Source organism: Alosa pseudoharengus, unplaced genomic scaffold, assembly GCF_046254945.1.
Source record: "Alosa pseudoharengus isolate Yale_2024_CS ecotype anadromous, Long Island Sound unplaced genomic scaffold, YU_APseudo_1.1 YU_APseudo_1.1_scf_2, whole genome shotgun sequence".
NCBI classification, from domain to species: Eukaryota; Metazoa; Chordata; class Actinopteri; order Clupeiformes; family Clupeidae; genus Alosa; species Alosa pseudoharengus.
Window position 1 is genome coordinate 50,220,798 of NW_027468663.1, and position 14,906 is coordinate 50,235,703.

The 14,906-nt window shown below is 45.1% G+C and overlaps 1 protein-coding gene and 1 long non-coding RNA gene across 2 annotated transcripts; both read right to left on the bottom strand.

Annotated features, from left to right (window-relative positions):
* Positions 1 to 688: 688 nt before the first annotated feature.
* LOC143133569 (MAM and LDL-receptor class A domain-containing protein 1) lies at positions 689 to 12,574 on the bottom strand. The gene is made up of 20 exons (XM_076293322.1): positions 12,490 to 12,574; positions 12,027 to 12,152; positions 11,557 to 11,772; positions 11,185 to 11,304; positions 10,119 to 10,343; positions 8,581 to 8,703; positions 8,197 to 8,296; positions 7,613 to 7,638; positions 6,581 to 6,724; positions 5,929 to 6,116; positions 5,676 to 5,841; positions 5,218 to 5,433; positions 4,781 to 4,965; positions 4,308 to 4,539; positions 3,740 to 3,899; positions 3,504 to 3,615; positions 3,111 to 3,228; positions 2,718 to 2,814; positions 1,196 to 1,274; positions 689 to 996 (listed from the first exon to the last, which is right to left on the bottom strand). Exons 2-20 carry the CDS (start codon positions 12,142 to 12,144, stop codon positions 901 to 903), a joined length of 2,721 nt encoding a protein of 906 aa, XP_076149437.1. The 5' UTR covers positions 12,145 to 12,152; positions 12,490 to 12,574; the 3' UTR covers positions 689 to 900.
* A 691-nt stretch (positions 12,575 to 13,265) lies between these two features.
* On the bottom strand, positions 13,266 to 13,907 carry LOC143135373 (uncharacterized). The gene is made up of 3 exons (XR_012988920.1): positions 13,800 to 13,907; positions 13,455 to 13,584; positions 13,266 to 13,323 (listed from the first exon to the last, which is right to left on the bottom strand). It is a non-coding gene; the product is annotated as an uncharacterized LOC143135373 (long non-coding RNA).
* Positions 13,908 to 14,906: the final 999 nt, after the last annotated feature.

Here is a 14,906-nt window from a genome sequence, read left to right on the forward strand (position 1 = left end):
TCCAGCCACCGTTCTCCATCCTGCATTCACCTCACGAGCACCCACCAGCACGCACTCCCAGGGGTTCAGCTCTCACCTGCTCATATTTCAGAGACGGCAGGGCAGGACGCCGCCTCCGCAAGCGATAGGAGGACATGAATACCAACCATCGGTATGCAGGGGAAAAAAACACTGTGCTTTTACAGATGTCTATGCCAGTGCATTGGTGTGGGGAGCTCCTGTCATTACTGCCGTTGATGAAAAGCTTTTGGAAGTCAAAGCCTGAGGTCCAAACTGTAAATACTGTAGTGACTAATGAGGCTGTTGAGAGCTCTGGGAGCATGAATATGGCCGGAGAGGAAGGAGAAAAGCCTGTGGTAATTGCTCAGACAAAAAAGGCAGATTTGGTGAATCCTGAAATGGACTGACTTGGCCCATCCAGACCCTTTGCCTTCTCAGATTTGGCTAGAGGAAAGCATTCATCTGTGCGTGCATGTATGCTTCCCATTAACATCTGTCCTCAGACCGGACCAGTGGGCCAGTTTGCTTGTTGGGAGTATGAAAGGACACTGAACAATAGCGCAATTAAAGAAATATATGATGCAGACTCTCCTCATAAATTATTACCCATTTACAGAGTCTGTTGAAAGCATGATCTGCTCTACTCTAGTGTATGTATCTAGCCTAGTCTTTTCATGTGTGGAGCAGGAATTAGGAAGACCACTTTGGACTGCTTTTAAATAAGTGTTGATATAATTGTAACTGACCATACTGCACAATTAGCAGAGTGTTAATACTGTGTAAAGTCTACAAAGGATCTTACATATGGCTTGATTCAGAGTTCAAAGAATAATCAACAGAAAACAAAATACAATACACCATTTGATCAATATTTAAATACATTGTGTTTGTTGTGCATTTTTAAGCCAGGGATACACAATTTGCAACTTCTGTTGAATCTTCTGAAAGATTATATGACTTGTTAGACATGGAAAGTCCATCACCAGCGTCTGAGCCCTATAGAAAGACAATGGCAAAGAGGTAATTTCACCAGTCAGAGCCATCATTAACTTTCAATGAGCGCAGCAGTTCTAGAACTAACAATCTAGTAAATCTAGCATAAAGGGCAGTTTCCTGGACATTCAGCTGATTGCAAATAAATATTTCTCAGACACCACACACAGTACATATGGAAATGCAGCAACATTGTACTTACATGTAATGTGCTGCCATAGAAGTCAGCAGCTGAATTGCTGAATTGCTGATCCAATATGTCATTGTCAATAATGGCTGCACTACAAAGGCAATGAACACTTTTAAATAGCAATTTAGACAAAAATAGACATTCACAGAACATTCATTCAGATGTCATACTGGACGGATTTGAATCAGCCAGTCTATCAACATAACTGACACCAACCCATCCCATATTTTGAGGCTCTAATATGCCATCAGTTTACATTTACTTTTGACCCATGTTTTCTTAAGATGTCAACTTATTCATCATTATCACATGATATCAAAACATTGTTTTCTTGACAGAATGACATAATCAATTTAATATCTTAGGAAAGCGATACTTTGGATACTGGGGCATCCGTGGCCTACTGGTCAGTGCTTCGGACTTGTAACCGGTGGGTTGCCGGCACGGCTGAAGTGCCCTTGAGCAAGGCACCTAACCCCTCACTGCTCCCCAAGCGCCGTTGTTGTTGCAGGCAGCTTACTGCGCCGGGATTAGTGTGTGCTTCACCTCACTGTGTGTTCACTGTGTGCTGAGTGTGTTTCACTAATTCACGGATTGGGATAAATGCAGAGACCAAATTTCCCTCACGAAAACAAAAGAGTATACTTATACTTAACGAAGGAGACAGCTTGCAAGCACTACCAGCGGAGCATCATGATCTTGATTTTGTGGTAGACTATACTGCTGACTATCATTGTGGACTATCAGCTTGGCATAGAGCCCATGGGAGACTGGGTTTCTGATGAATGTTTTGTATGGCTCAAATCAGGGCCACATACAGAGAAAACAAGCCCTGTAGCATATTTGATGATTTTCATCCAAAAAGTAAACCATGCCATGTGGCTGGTCCTTTGCTGGGTCAACTCTGACATGGATATTTCCTCCAGCAAGGTAAGCGATCCAAACCAATCCAAACTTTTCTCATCTGTTGTTCCTCGTTGGTGGAACACGCTACCAGTTCCTACAAGGGCAGGGACATCCCTCTCCATTTTCAAAAGACCCAGCTCTTTAGAGAACATCTCCTCTCATAGCACTACTTACTATGTACGTACCACGTACTAAGTCTTGCTGATGCTAGCCGTCTTGAACTGACACTCAACTGTTTAAAAACAGCACTCACTGATGCACTTATTCTTACTGTACTCTACCGTTTTTAAATTGTCCTAAAATTGTTGAGAGAATTGCTTTGAAACTTAGCTGTTACCATGTTGTTAGTCGCTTTGGTTAAAAATGCGTCAGACAAATGTAATGTAATGTAATGTAATGTAATGTAATGTAATATCACAGAATTGTCAAATCATGAATTTATGCAACTGTACCTGAGACACTTAATGAATTGACATGAAACAATTGAATGATATAAACAAGTAAGTCAAGATCTCAAGAAAACAAAGTAATATATCTTAATCACACACAAAATCAGGGCCAAAATGAAAAAGCAAACTGAAAGCAGTTTAGGGCTTCCATTATTCCATGCAACTGCTGGCATACTCACTCAGCTGGATGCCTCCTGCGTAGCATATAGATAACAACAATCGCTGTTACAATCACCAACAGTGTGATAACCACTCCAGTCGCAATAAATACGGAATCTAGAGAAAAAACGGGACATGTTACAGCATGCTTGGGCGAAAACAAAGATGGACATTTGGAACACTGGATATATAGTGAAGTATATGAAAGTTATGAGATGTAATATCAGGAGGAGTGAGAACACAAACTCTGTTGTCTTACGGCTCCCAATTGCTTTAAAAGAGCAGTTTTTGCATGAAAAGTTTTTCTTAGAGAGAAACAAATAAACAATATGAATGTAAACATTCTATCTTTGGAGACTTTTGTACAGATTCATAGGCTTTGGCTAGTGTTGCATGCATGGGCTGATACACACCATTATTGGAGGGAGGCTCTGTGGGGCTAACGGGGTAACAGAGGCCTGGCGAGAGTTGAATGTCATCCAAGGCAACATCTCCAGAGGGAAACTCTCCCTTCTGATACAGGAACATAAACTACACAGACAAAAATGATGGACTCTCATTCTTCACAAAACGTTATAAACAAGACACTGAAAAGAGCCATACTGTACATTATTACATTCTAACATGCATAGCTAACACCTTGACATATTTTAAGTAATCATCTTTCATCTTATTTTGTGTTAAAAATGAATTTCTTACTAATACTCAAACCACACATATTGGCAGCAACTGAAACTGAAACATTATAATCTACTTGCAGTTGTATTTTTAGTCTGTATCGGGACAATAAGACAAAAGTTCTTTACCCAAGAGGGTTTATCAGACTCCACAAACACGCTGTCTTCTGACCACACAGCCCCCTGATTACCCGATGCTGTCCAGAGTAAGCGTCCATTGTCATATTCACTGGGCCCAGGTCTTAGAGAAGAAGAGGAGAGGGGGGGGGGGGGGTCAGATTTCACCATGATAGCAAAGGGCAACAGAAAGTTCTTTATGCCATGCACTTAGCTCATGTCTACTATTCTTTCAAATAATTCCTTACTTATTTGTGGTCCACAGGCTGAGAGTGCCAACATTCTGGCCAAACATATGGAACCAGAATGTGAGACAGTGTCCCCCTCTGGCTGGGAGCAGTACGTCGCTGAACAGCATGGCTGTCTCTCCCCACATTCCCGCCGAAGTGTCCACATACATGTAATAACCTGGGGCAATATAATAAGCCCATTCATTTATTACCGTAAAACAACAAAGACAGAGTGGACAGAATTATGTTTTAATTAAAGGTTCTCTAAGCGATGCCATGCGTTTTTTAGGCTAAAACATTTTATGTCACTTACTGCAAACATCACCTAACCAACCGCTAGCTGTCTGTGCCAAAAACGGCAACAAAAACCTAGCAAACCTAGCCCATGAAAACATAACAAACTGTTCCAGCATCGCTTAGAGCACCTTTAAACACATCTCATGTTAATCATCTTGCTAATTAAACCCATTAAAAAAACTAATCGCACGCAAATGAACAAGAAACATTGCCACATTTAAACACATTTTATGTTTTAGGCATACGTGGTGGTTTCATTGACATCGAGATTGAGGGACTGTGCACTGACCGATAGAGGAGTTGGTGGTGTGGTCCACACTAGGGCCTGTGTTCAGGCTCGGGTTGAGCCCCTGACCTCGAAGCCAGTCCGTGTCGTCCACTCCGTACAAATTGGTCCAACCGCACGTGTTCAGCTCGAAGTCACAGTGTCCCCCCGGAGGGCAGGGTGCGTCTGTCACCAGCACGTCATCGATGGCCATGTCCCCCTGCTCGCTTTGCCCTCTGACACCCTCCACAACAATCTGCCACACAATACAACACAACACTGCCCATCAGCATGGTCACCTCCCGTGCCAGGAAGTGGCCTGTGTCAGTGACATGGAATGTGCCTGCCCTAGCCTCCCAGACTCCTCAGCGAAATTCCTCACGCTCGACCGACTAGCCTGACTCCTAGGCTGTCTCTTTGTCACCGTGGTGGTGGCATGTGATTATGTCATGTTTCTAACTGGGCGATGGTGTACGGTGGGTGGTTGGGGCACTCACTCTATAGCTCCCTGTGCTCTGAGTGGCCTGCAGCGGGGCCTGCGCCAACCTCCAAAGCTCCCCCATGTTCCCTGCACGGGAGAAGACGAGCACAGCCTCCCCCTCCGCCGGCTGCTGGTACACATTCAGCGTCCCCATCCCCTGGCCGAACATGTGATACCAGAACTGCAAGCACTTGCCCTGGCCTGTAATGTAAAAATCAGATGTCGGACGGTCAATAATTCATGTTTTCGCCACAGGAAACAGAACTAGGTCAAATGTTGGCTCACATTTCAGGCAAACAGCGGAAAAGAAATTCTGGCTCCCGTGCCTATTGTGAAGGCAAGAGAGCGAAGGAATTTCCTTCACCTCTGCCAGATATTCCTCAATGGCTTCTTTGTTCCTCTCTGCTCTGAGAGACTCACACCACAAAGAAACCAGCCTCTGGCCGCTCTTACCTGAGGGAAAGGCAGAGGAGGCCATTTTGGCTCTGCTGGCAGGCAGCTGATTGGACGACTCCAAGTAGTAATAGTGTCCGGTGTCTGTGTTGGTGGAGTGGTCCACGCTGGGCCCGGTTTGGGCGGTGGGCGTCGGGCCAGAACCTCGGACCCAGTCAAAGTCATCATCTGCCAGCTGGGTCCAGTTACAGTCTCCCTCCTCAAAGTCACATAGGCCTGCGGTGGCATAAATCAGACAAAAACGGCACCTCTTCATTAAATGACGCCCTGATCCACAACTACGTGATCTACGTCACCTACTGAGCCTACTGTGAACATTTAATTAAATGCCACCATTTGTCATGCATCACATATAATACTCTTAACAGTGGCAGTGGATCAGGATCAAATGGTAGAGCTGCTACCAAGCGTCCATCACCCTGTGGTTGTGTTCATTTGGTGTATTGTGGAGGCAGCACCTGATAATGGACAGGTTCCTGGGGTGAATACGATGTCGTCAACGGCAATGTCCCCTGCCTCCCCTCCAACTGACGCCTCCAGAACGATCTGGTGGACCTCCTCTGCGACCACATGATGGCGCATGGCCTGCCACAGGTCACTTTGAGATTGTTTCTTCTCCCATACCTGGTCCGATTGGCAGGATGTAAAGTAATAAGGTCAAAAGGTCAAACACTGAATGATGGTCTGGTGTGTATCACTGTGGAAACTCACCAGCGTTTTTGCTCCAGTTTCAATATTCTTCACAAAGACCTTCAGAGAACCCACTGTTGCTCCAAACATGTGGTACCACACCGTGAGACAGTAGCCATACTGACCAACAGGGGGAACCAAAGGAGAATTCAACTGAGCCATATCTCCAGGCTTGCTGGGGTGTGAGCTCTCCAGGTACACATAGTGCCCTGTGAGATAGGCAGGGGTGTAGTGGTAAAATAAGAGGTGGGTAGACTATGAATTCTGTGATCAGGGCAAGGTGGACTGCGCCATGCGGTATCAGATTTTTTAAAAAGGCATTCAGAACATGTTTGATGATGGTGGAGGTTATTGTCCAATGTTTATAACAATACCAGTGGTATTAAATGGTTCCTAGAGTGTTGATGAGTGTACATATTGTGAATGTGGATAATACAGTGTGATTTTTGAATGTTAAAAGTTGCAGTGCATTGTTAAACTCTTTTGGGGGGTGGATAAACTCTAATAAAGGGTGGATAACCTCTATTTCTGAAATTGGAAAAACTGTCCTTACTTGCATTTAGCCTCCACAAAAGTACTGTATTCAGGTATATAAACACATTAGTATTAGCTGAGGATTACAGTCTAATACACAAGCTGGTTGAGAAGCTGGCTGTCTGGCATCAATGCCAACCTTGGCCACTGGTGTGGTCGCCTCCTGGGCCCGTGTTGGTGGTGTCTGTTGGTCCAGATCTTCTCTGCCAGTCCAGATCATCTGCTGCGCCTTGAACCCATGCACACAAGCCTTGGTCGAAGGAACAGCTGAGATCAGTCAGATCTGCAGGAGAGATGGACGAGATGGATTAGGCTGAATTAGCAAAGAGATGCAATCAGATCAATATCCCTAAAAACACTGCTTAATCATACAAATACCAAGCAAACCAAGAACCTTTTAACAGCATCAGCAGTCTCTCTCTTTCTCTCTCTCCTTTTCCCTTTACATACACACACACACACACACACACACACACACACACACACACACACACACATACACACACACACACATCTATACACACACACACACACACACACACACACACACAGTGGAAAGAAATTGAAATGATGCACCAATGCTCCCACCTGGTGGCTGGTATAATGTCTCACAGTTGTGAAACGAGATGTCATCCAGGGCAACGGAACTGCCACTGAGAGTGGAGCTCTGGGTCGCTGTGACCTCATTACTGAAGACAATCTACATAAAACAGCCATGAGATACAATTACTTCTGGAGTAACATAAATAAAATTGGGCATTTTGCATGAAAGGAATGCTTATGTATGCAGAGTGTACTGTAGCTATGCCTATCGTGCAGCCTGCAGTCAAACCACCTTGTTTCACACACATACACACACAGAGACACACACAGACACAATCACACACACACACACACACTCACACACACACACAGACACAGACACACACACACACACACACACACACACACACACACACACACACACGCACACACACACACACACAGACACACACACACACACACACACACACACACACACACACACACACACACACCGTGTAGTCTTGCTGCTGTTTGCCCAGAGGTACGTGCTCCAGGCTCCAGGGTGCAGAGCTGTTCTTGGAGCGTGACCACAGGTGCAATCTTTGACCCTGTGCGCTCTGCAGTGACACGCTGAGGGTGCTTGGACTCCAGCCGCCCATGTGGAAGTGAAAGCTGAGTCACAGAGCGGTAAACCACAGTGAATGTCTCAACACTTCCCAGCACTTCCTCCCCTGAGATAACACTCACGCACACAATGCAGAACCAGTCTAACCACCGGCAGAAAAAGCACTGAGGTTAATGCCAAAAACGACTGCAAAAACAAAGAAAAACAAAGTCTGAGGAAAAAAAGGTGAAATACGGCCACTGATTTACACAAAATCCCAAAATCTCACAAATGGTAAGATGAATGGATTGAAAATATGGATTCCCCTCATAGACCCCCACTCGTCTTCCCGTTAATGATTTATCTGCTCCCTTAAAAAGTCTCTGGGGCTACGGTACCCAATGCATCAAAAAGTGACAAACAGGGTCAAGTCTCTGCACGGTACACCAAATTTACATTCCTAAATTACATTCCCTTCTCTTTATTATAAGTCAGTCAGTGTCATGAAAATGAGTTTAAAGACATATTTTTTACAGTAGCTAATAAACAATAGCATAGTGTTTCTTTAATATTGCCATATCCAGTCGTTGATAAGCATGTCAGACGCTCAGTACTGAGGCCCTCACCAGAGCTGGCAGTAAGGGGAGGCTGCCGGGAGAGGGGGGCTCTGGAGGAGGGACTTCTGGCCCTGCCGCGCCTGGCTGGAGCTCACTCGCATGAAGTGTCCTGGGAAGAGAGAGGACAACATCAGCATCAGACCATTTTCAGGGTTTTCAAGACACGTGCGTTCCAAATCCAACTATGGGTTTTCATGTTTTGCTTTCTTGAAGGCATTTCCATAGTGGTTTGCACACAATGTGTTGAGGTTTGATTGCAGGCTTATAACAAAAATACATTTCTTATACAGTATGAGAATACTAACCAACAGCCACATGGACTGTGTTGTATAGTTCCCTACTGTTTAGCTCTGATGCATTGTGTTGCATTGCGTTGTGTTGTGTTGTGTTCACCTGAGCCTGTGGTGTGGTCTACAGGAGGGTCAGTGTCCTCACTCGCCCTCTGTAGATGCCACTTGTTAGCCCCCTGGCTAATATCCTGCCAGCGGCAGTGGCCAGATTCAAAAGAGCATGGACCTGGAAGTAGAACGCATCAGAGGCTGAGGGGTTGAGAAGATTGCGTACCATTCCATTCACAGTAGAGTACACACACAGTGCCATACAAAAATGTAAACACAGGAAGTCAACAGAACTCAAGTTGCTGTGAATACATATCCATCAGCATTTTTTAGTTCCGTCTAGAGTAAATATGACATACCACATGTCTCCTCATCCTCCCCTAGGGGGCAGTCTAAGCGGTAGTCGCACTGGGTGTTGGCAGGGATACACTTCTCACCCTCTGATCGCCAACAGTAAAACTCCTCAGCCTGCGTCAACAACACAGTTCACTCACTCCTCTGCACCAAACCAAAACCCACCACACACACACACACACACACACACACACACACACACACACACACAGACACACACACACACTATGCATTAAGCATTATGCCTTTATGTACACCCTCACCCCACATATGACTGGTGTGGTTGGCAGCTGGCTGTTGTCTGGGTCATGCTCACACTCTGGAGAAAAGGTGATGTCGTCCAATGCCACCTGTCCTCCGGCTCTTTCTCCATTCTCCACAAATTGGAAGATGATCTGAAATGCAAACATACATATGAAAGAGAGACAGACAGACAGACAGACAGAGAGAGAGAGAGAGAGAGTTACAGACAAACATTAAAAATAATTTGGATATTGTCAGTAGCCACAGGCATCACTGAATCATAAGCTTTTGTTATTGTTGTCAAACCATGTTAGAGGGGGAAGCACTGCGCTGTGGGAAGATCTTAGCCGAGATTAAACATTCGATTAAAGACTGTAACACAAGCAGTTGCTGCTACCCTAATCTTGAATAACATCTACAAATGAAATTGTTGCTTCAGGCACTGAAATGCTGAGTTTTTAATCAAACATGTTCTGCAACAATGCTGGAGGACACAGGGAAGGGAAAGACAAAGATGTACTAGTCCACTACTACTACTACACCTACTACTGCTACTGATACTACTGCTACTACTACTACTACTACTACTGCTGCTACTGCTACTGCTACTGCTACTGCTACTACTGCTACTGATACTACTGCTACTACTACTACTACTACTACTACTACTGCTACTACTGCTACTGATATACTGCTATTGCTACTACTGCTACTGCTACTACTGCTACTGATATACTGCTACTACTACTACTACTACTACTACTACTACTACTACTACTACTGCTACTACTGCTACTACTAACTGCAGCACTACTACTATATATTGCTTCACTTACAGTAGTCATGGATCAATTCATAATCTTTCCTAATCAGTTAGTTAAAACATGGAGTAAATATCAACTTGTCACAATGCAGAGCTTTATGATCCAGATTTCTTTCATATGAAAGTGTCACCTCAGGTCACCAAAGCTGTATGCCTATGCCTATGACTATGACCTTCCTCATGGGGACATGTGGATTTCCCACTGACCTTGCTGCGGCCTGAGGAAGAGAAACTGGCCGCTGCCCTGCGCCAGCGGAAGGCCTGAGTGCCGTTGTCACTCCAGAGCACCCGATCGGAGCTGCCTGTCTGCTCCACCCGCAGGCGCGCCGTCAGCCTGCCCTGGGGGCCTCCTCCCTGGGCGTAGTGGAAGAAGCGCACCTGTGTAGGGAGAGGGGGCACTGGCTCAGAGAAACACATGCACTGTGAGGGAACGCTGGAGCTCAAGACTGACAGCACTAGCACTGCATGGAGGTGTGGCAGGGTACTGACTGAGAGAGAATGTAAATAACCTACTGTGCAGTTTGAGCTAGGCAGGAGGGTGCTGGAGAGAACTTCTGATGTTTGCCCTTGCAAGAGTGGATAACCAGGTACAATATAATACCCTGGAGGAAGCAACACATATGCACCGTGTGAGAATTTGTTGAATTGCAATGAAATGCATGAACCAACTGTGTTGCATTGACCAGATTGTTGAGTTGCATGGTACTCCATCTACCTGCGGCAGTGTTGCGCGTGTGGTCCCTCGGCGGGCCACGACCAGCGGGCCAGGCGGACTCGCCTCTCCGCCGGGTCCACCTGGACCCATGTGGAACCCCGGCGCCACTCTCCCACGAGCACAGGCCCTGTTCAAAGCTGCAGTGCTCGGCGTAGCCCTTGGATTCTGGCCACAAAGGAAGTGCAGTGAGTACTCTCAGTTGAGTCAGCTTTCACAGGGGCTGTGTAGGGAGCAGGCCGGCGATCAACTTGAACAGCTTTTTTTCATGACCACATGAGATGGACACATGAGGTGGACACCTGTGTGTCGTGTCAGCTTAATTTGCCGTTTCGGAGAACCGGAGCCATGAAATTTACTGGCACAAAGAGTGACAAAGACTGTTTCCAAATGATTTCAAAACACTTATTTTGCTGACGTCCAAGTTTTGGAAGGGTGTGACCACTTATAAAACACTACAGTGTTTTCATGGTAATTCATTGAGAAATCCTAAACTCTGGCCTAAGCATAACATTTACTCATCTTACCACATTGACCCTCATCACTTCTGTCTCCACAGTCATCAGTGAAATCACACACTCTGCTGGGCTCCACACACACACGGTTGGTGCAAGTAAAAAATCCTGGCTCACAGTGGTCAGCTGCCACTAAAAAAGGGAGAAATCAAAAAAACAACAAGAACATGACCAATGGTGCTGACAGCAGCAAATCACAGCTTTGTTCAAGTATCATTTATGATGTATTGCTACGTGACACAGTTGCTGAGAAATGTCAGGAGAGTATTTCTGTAGAATCAGAGGACTCTCCACACACACACACACACACACACGGCTTGTTGATCAGTATGCATACTGTCTGTTAGCCATCTGAGGTGTATTTGATAGCCTGATAAACTCTACCTGACAGAGTGCAGTTGAGAAGACTGACGTCATCGATAGCGATGTCTCCGAGTTCACTGAAGGTCCGGGTGGCCTCAAAGAGCAGCTTGAAGACCTGAGGGGTCCGACCCACTCCCAGCTCTGCCTGCTGCCACTCATCTCCATGGTTACCAGATATCTGTAACAATGGGGTCAATCTGGAACCTTCCTGAAGCAGAACTCTCAGCTCCCCGATGCCTGAGAGAGATGGAGCACTTATATTATCATAGACACAGCAAATAGAGACAGGTGTCTGCATACAGTAGTTCTACAGTCAACCTTGCAATACATTCCTGTTTTTTTGCTAATAAAGTTATGGAGCTGTTTTGGAGGTGAGAGTCTGCAATGTAGACTCTTATCAGTAAAGTAAAGTAAACATGACAGACAATGTGAATTTCATATGAACTTCAAGGCCATGTTTTAGCTCTTCAGGGTCTGTGTGGTTGGCTTACCCTCCCCGTGCATATGGTAGTAGAACTGGAGGGTGCAGTCGGCGCTGGCCTGTTCCATGGCTGGGCTCTGGAGAACAGCATAGCTGTTATGCTCACCATCATTTGCCTCCACAGCCATGTACCAGCCTGGCACAAGCACAGAGGGAATGACACACTAGCCTCAGGCTCTTGGCAATCCCTGCACCATATTGAATTTGGAAAATCTTACAGAGAAGAGTCTTGCCTACAACCTTGGTTCAGCCTCCACATAGCTTAGGTAGGCTACTACTGTACCTATGAGACAAGTTTATAACTGACTTTTTTATTTATGTCTTTTATTTATGACTTTTTTTATATGTCTACCTTGAACCTTGATTTCACATTGGAACAATATACAGTATCTGAAATGTGTAATTTTGAACTCATGTCTGCATCTGCTGTGTGGAGTTGAGAGGAGGTGGAGATAGTTCTCTGTATCTCTTACCCAGTCCAGTCCCTGTTGTGTGGTCAACAGAGGGGCCTGTGTTAGATGTGGCAGTGCCATTGCGATCCCGCTGCCATTTGAACTGACCATCACTGACATCCTGCCAGTCACATGTGCCATTTTCAAACTGGCAAGGGCCGAAATCAAGGATGGGCACATTGTCTGAAATAATAAGGTGGAACTCAGAACTGACAGTGTCTTATCTTACCGTGTGTATTTACAGTTAGGTTTGTTTAATGTGTAATGGAATTGATAGAGGAGAAACATACATCATTTATCAGAACCACTTTAATTCATTCACTAAAAGAACCCAAAAAGGAAGACTGTCATTCCCTCCTCCATTATAATGCAGTGCAAAACATAAATGTGTTATTAATCTTATATTTGGATCAAAAAATCTATTTGGTATTGTTTTTAGAGAGACTTACCTAGCACTCTCTCGAAAGATCATTTTGACTTAATTTAAGAAGACAAATTTACTCAATGCACTGACAAACAAATTTGCTTATTTTTAGGATACATTTGCTTGACGCACTAGCAGACAAATTTGCTTGTTTTCAGGAAGAGAATTCCTAAAAGAAGTCAAACTCTTCTTAAATTAAGTCAAATGATTTTACGAGAATTTGCTTGGTAAGTCTCTTAATACTAAAACAATACCAACTAGATTTTTTGATCTTGATATAAGATTAACAATCACTTTTTTTTTTATTAGATAAGCTGTTATTGCAGTGTAGTTATTTAAGCGGTTTTCTCACCTCTACAAGGCCCTGGGGTCACCAGAATATCATCTATGGCCATGAATCCTTTACCACCAGACTCTGCCTCTATAATAAACTTATGGTAGGGATATGAGTGATATGAATCAGTTTAGAGGTTTGTAACAGACTCAAAGGTACATTTTACATGCTCTACCAATATTCAAACAAATAATAAGACTACCTTGTTTCAAATTCGATCCAACATACCTGAAAATGTGAAGGCCTACGTAAAGAATGTGATGTCTGACTCCACATCTGTCCACTCTGGGACTTTTCAAAGAGCAGGTCCTGCTTATTGTCCACAGTGCGCGTGAACACACGCAGTGTCCCTGAGTCACTAAAATGACAGATACATTTTCACACCCAGACTATCCAACCTTTCACTTTCTACATTCTAACCTGCACTCTAACATGTAGAATGTATTCAGCTTATCTCGTTTTTGATTTATTCTACAGTATATGAATATTTGCCAGTACATATATACATACATATATACTGTCTGAGAGTGGACAACAATTCAAATCGTGTTATACAATGTTGTTCATTCATACCTCCCACCCGTGAGAAACCAGAGAGAAAAGCAAGTGTCAGCGTCTGGCTGGAGCCACTCTGAGGCCAGCTCAGCCTTACTGTTGGGATTCTGCGTTTTGCTGAGTAAGAACCTTCCTGAAGAGCCAGTAACACACACAAATACACCCAGTTGAAGTTTGCATTGGTAATAGAGACGCCATAGGGACGCAGAGGCCAAAGCGGCGCGAGAGGAGGAGAGCCTCACCGTCCGGAGAGTGGGTTGTGTGGTCAGACCCAGGACCCTGAGCATGGCCGTCTGTGTGGACCCAGTCGTGCCTGTGGGGGGCCCCTTCGGCCTGACTCAGCCAGGTGCACAGATCCGACTCGAAGTCACAGCTGCCTGGAGGGGTGCAGGCCCCAGCCCTGACCGACACGTCGTCCAGGAGCACCCACGCACCAGGGGCAGGGCTCAGCTCAGCACGGAAAACCACCTGAACACAGACACATGTGGGGGTTTGAATACTGAACACAGACATGTGGGGGTTTGAATACTGAACTCAGACATATATGTGGGTGTTTGAACACTGAGCACAGACATATATGTGGGTGTTTGAACACTGAGCACAGACATATATGTGGGTGTTTGAACACTGAACACAGACATATATGTGGGTGTTTGAACACTGAGCACAGACATATATGTGGGTGTTTGAACACTGAGCACAGACATATATGTGGGGGTTTGAACACTGAACACAGACATATATGTGGGTATTTGAACACTGGGGGGGGGGGCTATTTCCATATGCGTTGGCATGTTCCATTCAACACTGAGCGTAGACATTTCAGCATGAGGAGCCAGGCAGGAGTACCGGTGGGATGAAGGTGCTTACTCTGTGTTTAAAAGGAGAGGAGACAGTGACCTCTGACACCGCCCAGCCAGGAGAGGAGCCGTGTCCTGGCAGAGTCCACAGCGCTGGACTCAGCTCCTCTTCTTGTAGTAGGTGCACTGAGAGAGAGTCATTATGATCAGCTGATATCCAGTGCCTACACAGAGACAGACAATTGGTCATTTAGATTGGTTTCTCTCTTATTCTCTCTGTCTCTCTCTGTCTCTCTCCCTTCTCTCTCTGTATGATACATATATA

Coding starts and splice junctions, on each gene's coding strand:
- LOC143133569 (XM_076293322.1), bottom strand. CDS start 12,144: ATGGCTGTGGAGGCAAATGATGGTGAGCATAACAGCTATGCTGTTCTC. Junction 7,639..8,196: donor TCCCCTTACTGCCAGCTCTG/GTGAGGGCCTCA, acceptor TCTGTGACTCAG/CTTTCACTTCCACATGGGCG. Junction 4,966..5,217: donor CTCCTCTGCCTTTCCCTCAG/GTAAGAGCGGCC, acceptor TTTACATTACAG/GCCAGGGCAAGTGCTTGCAG.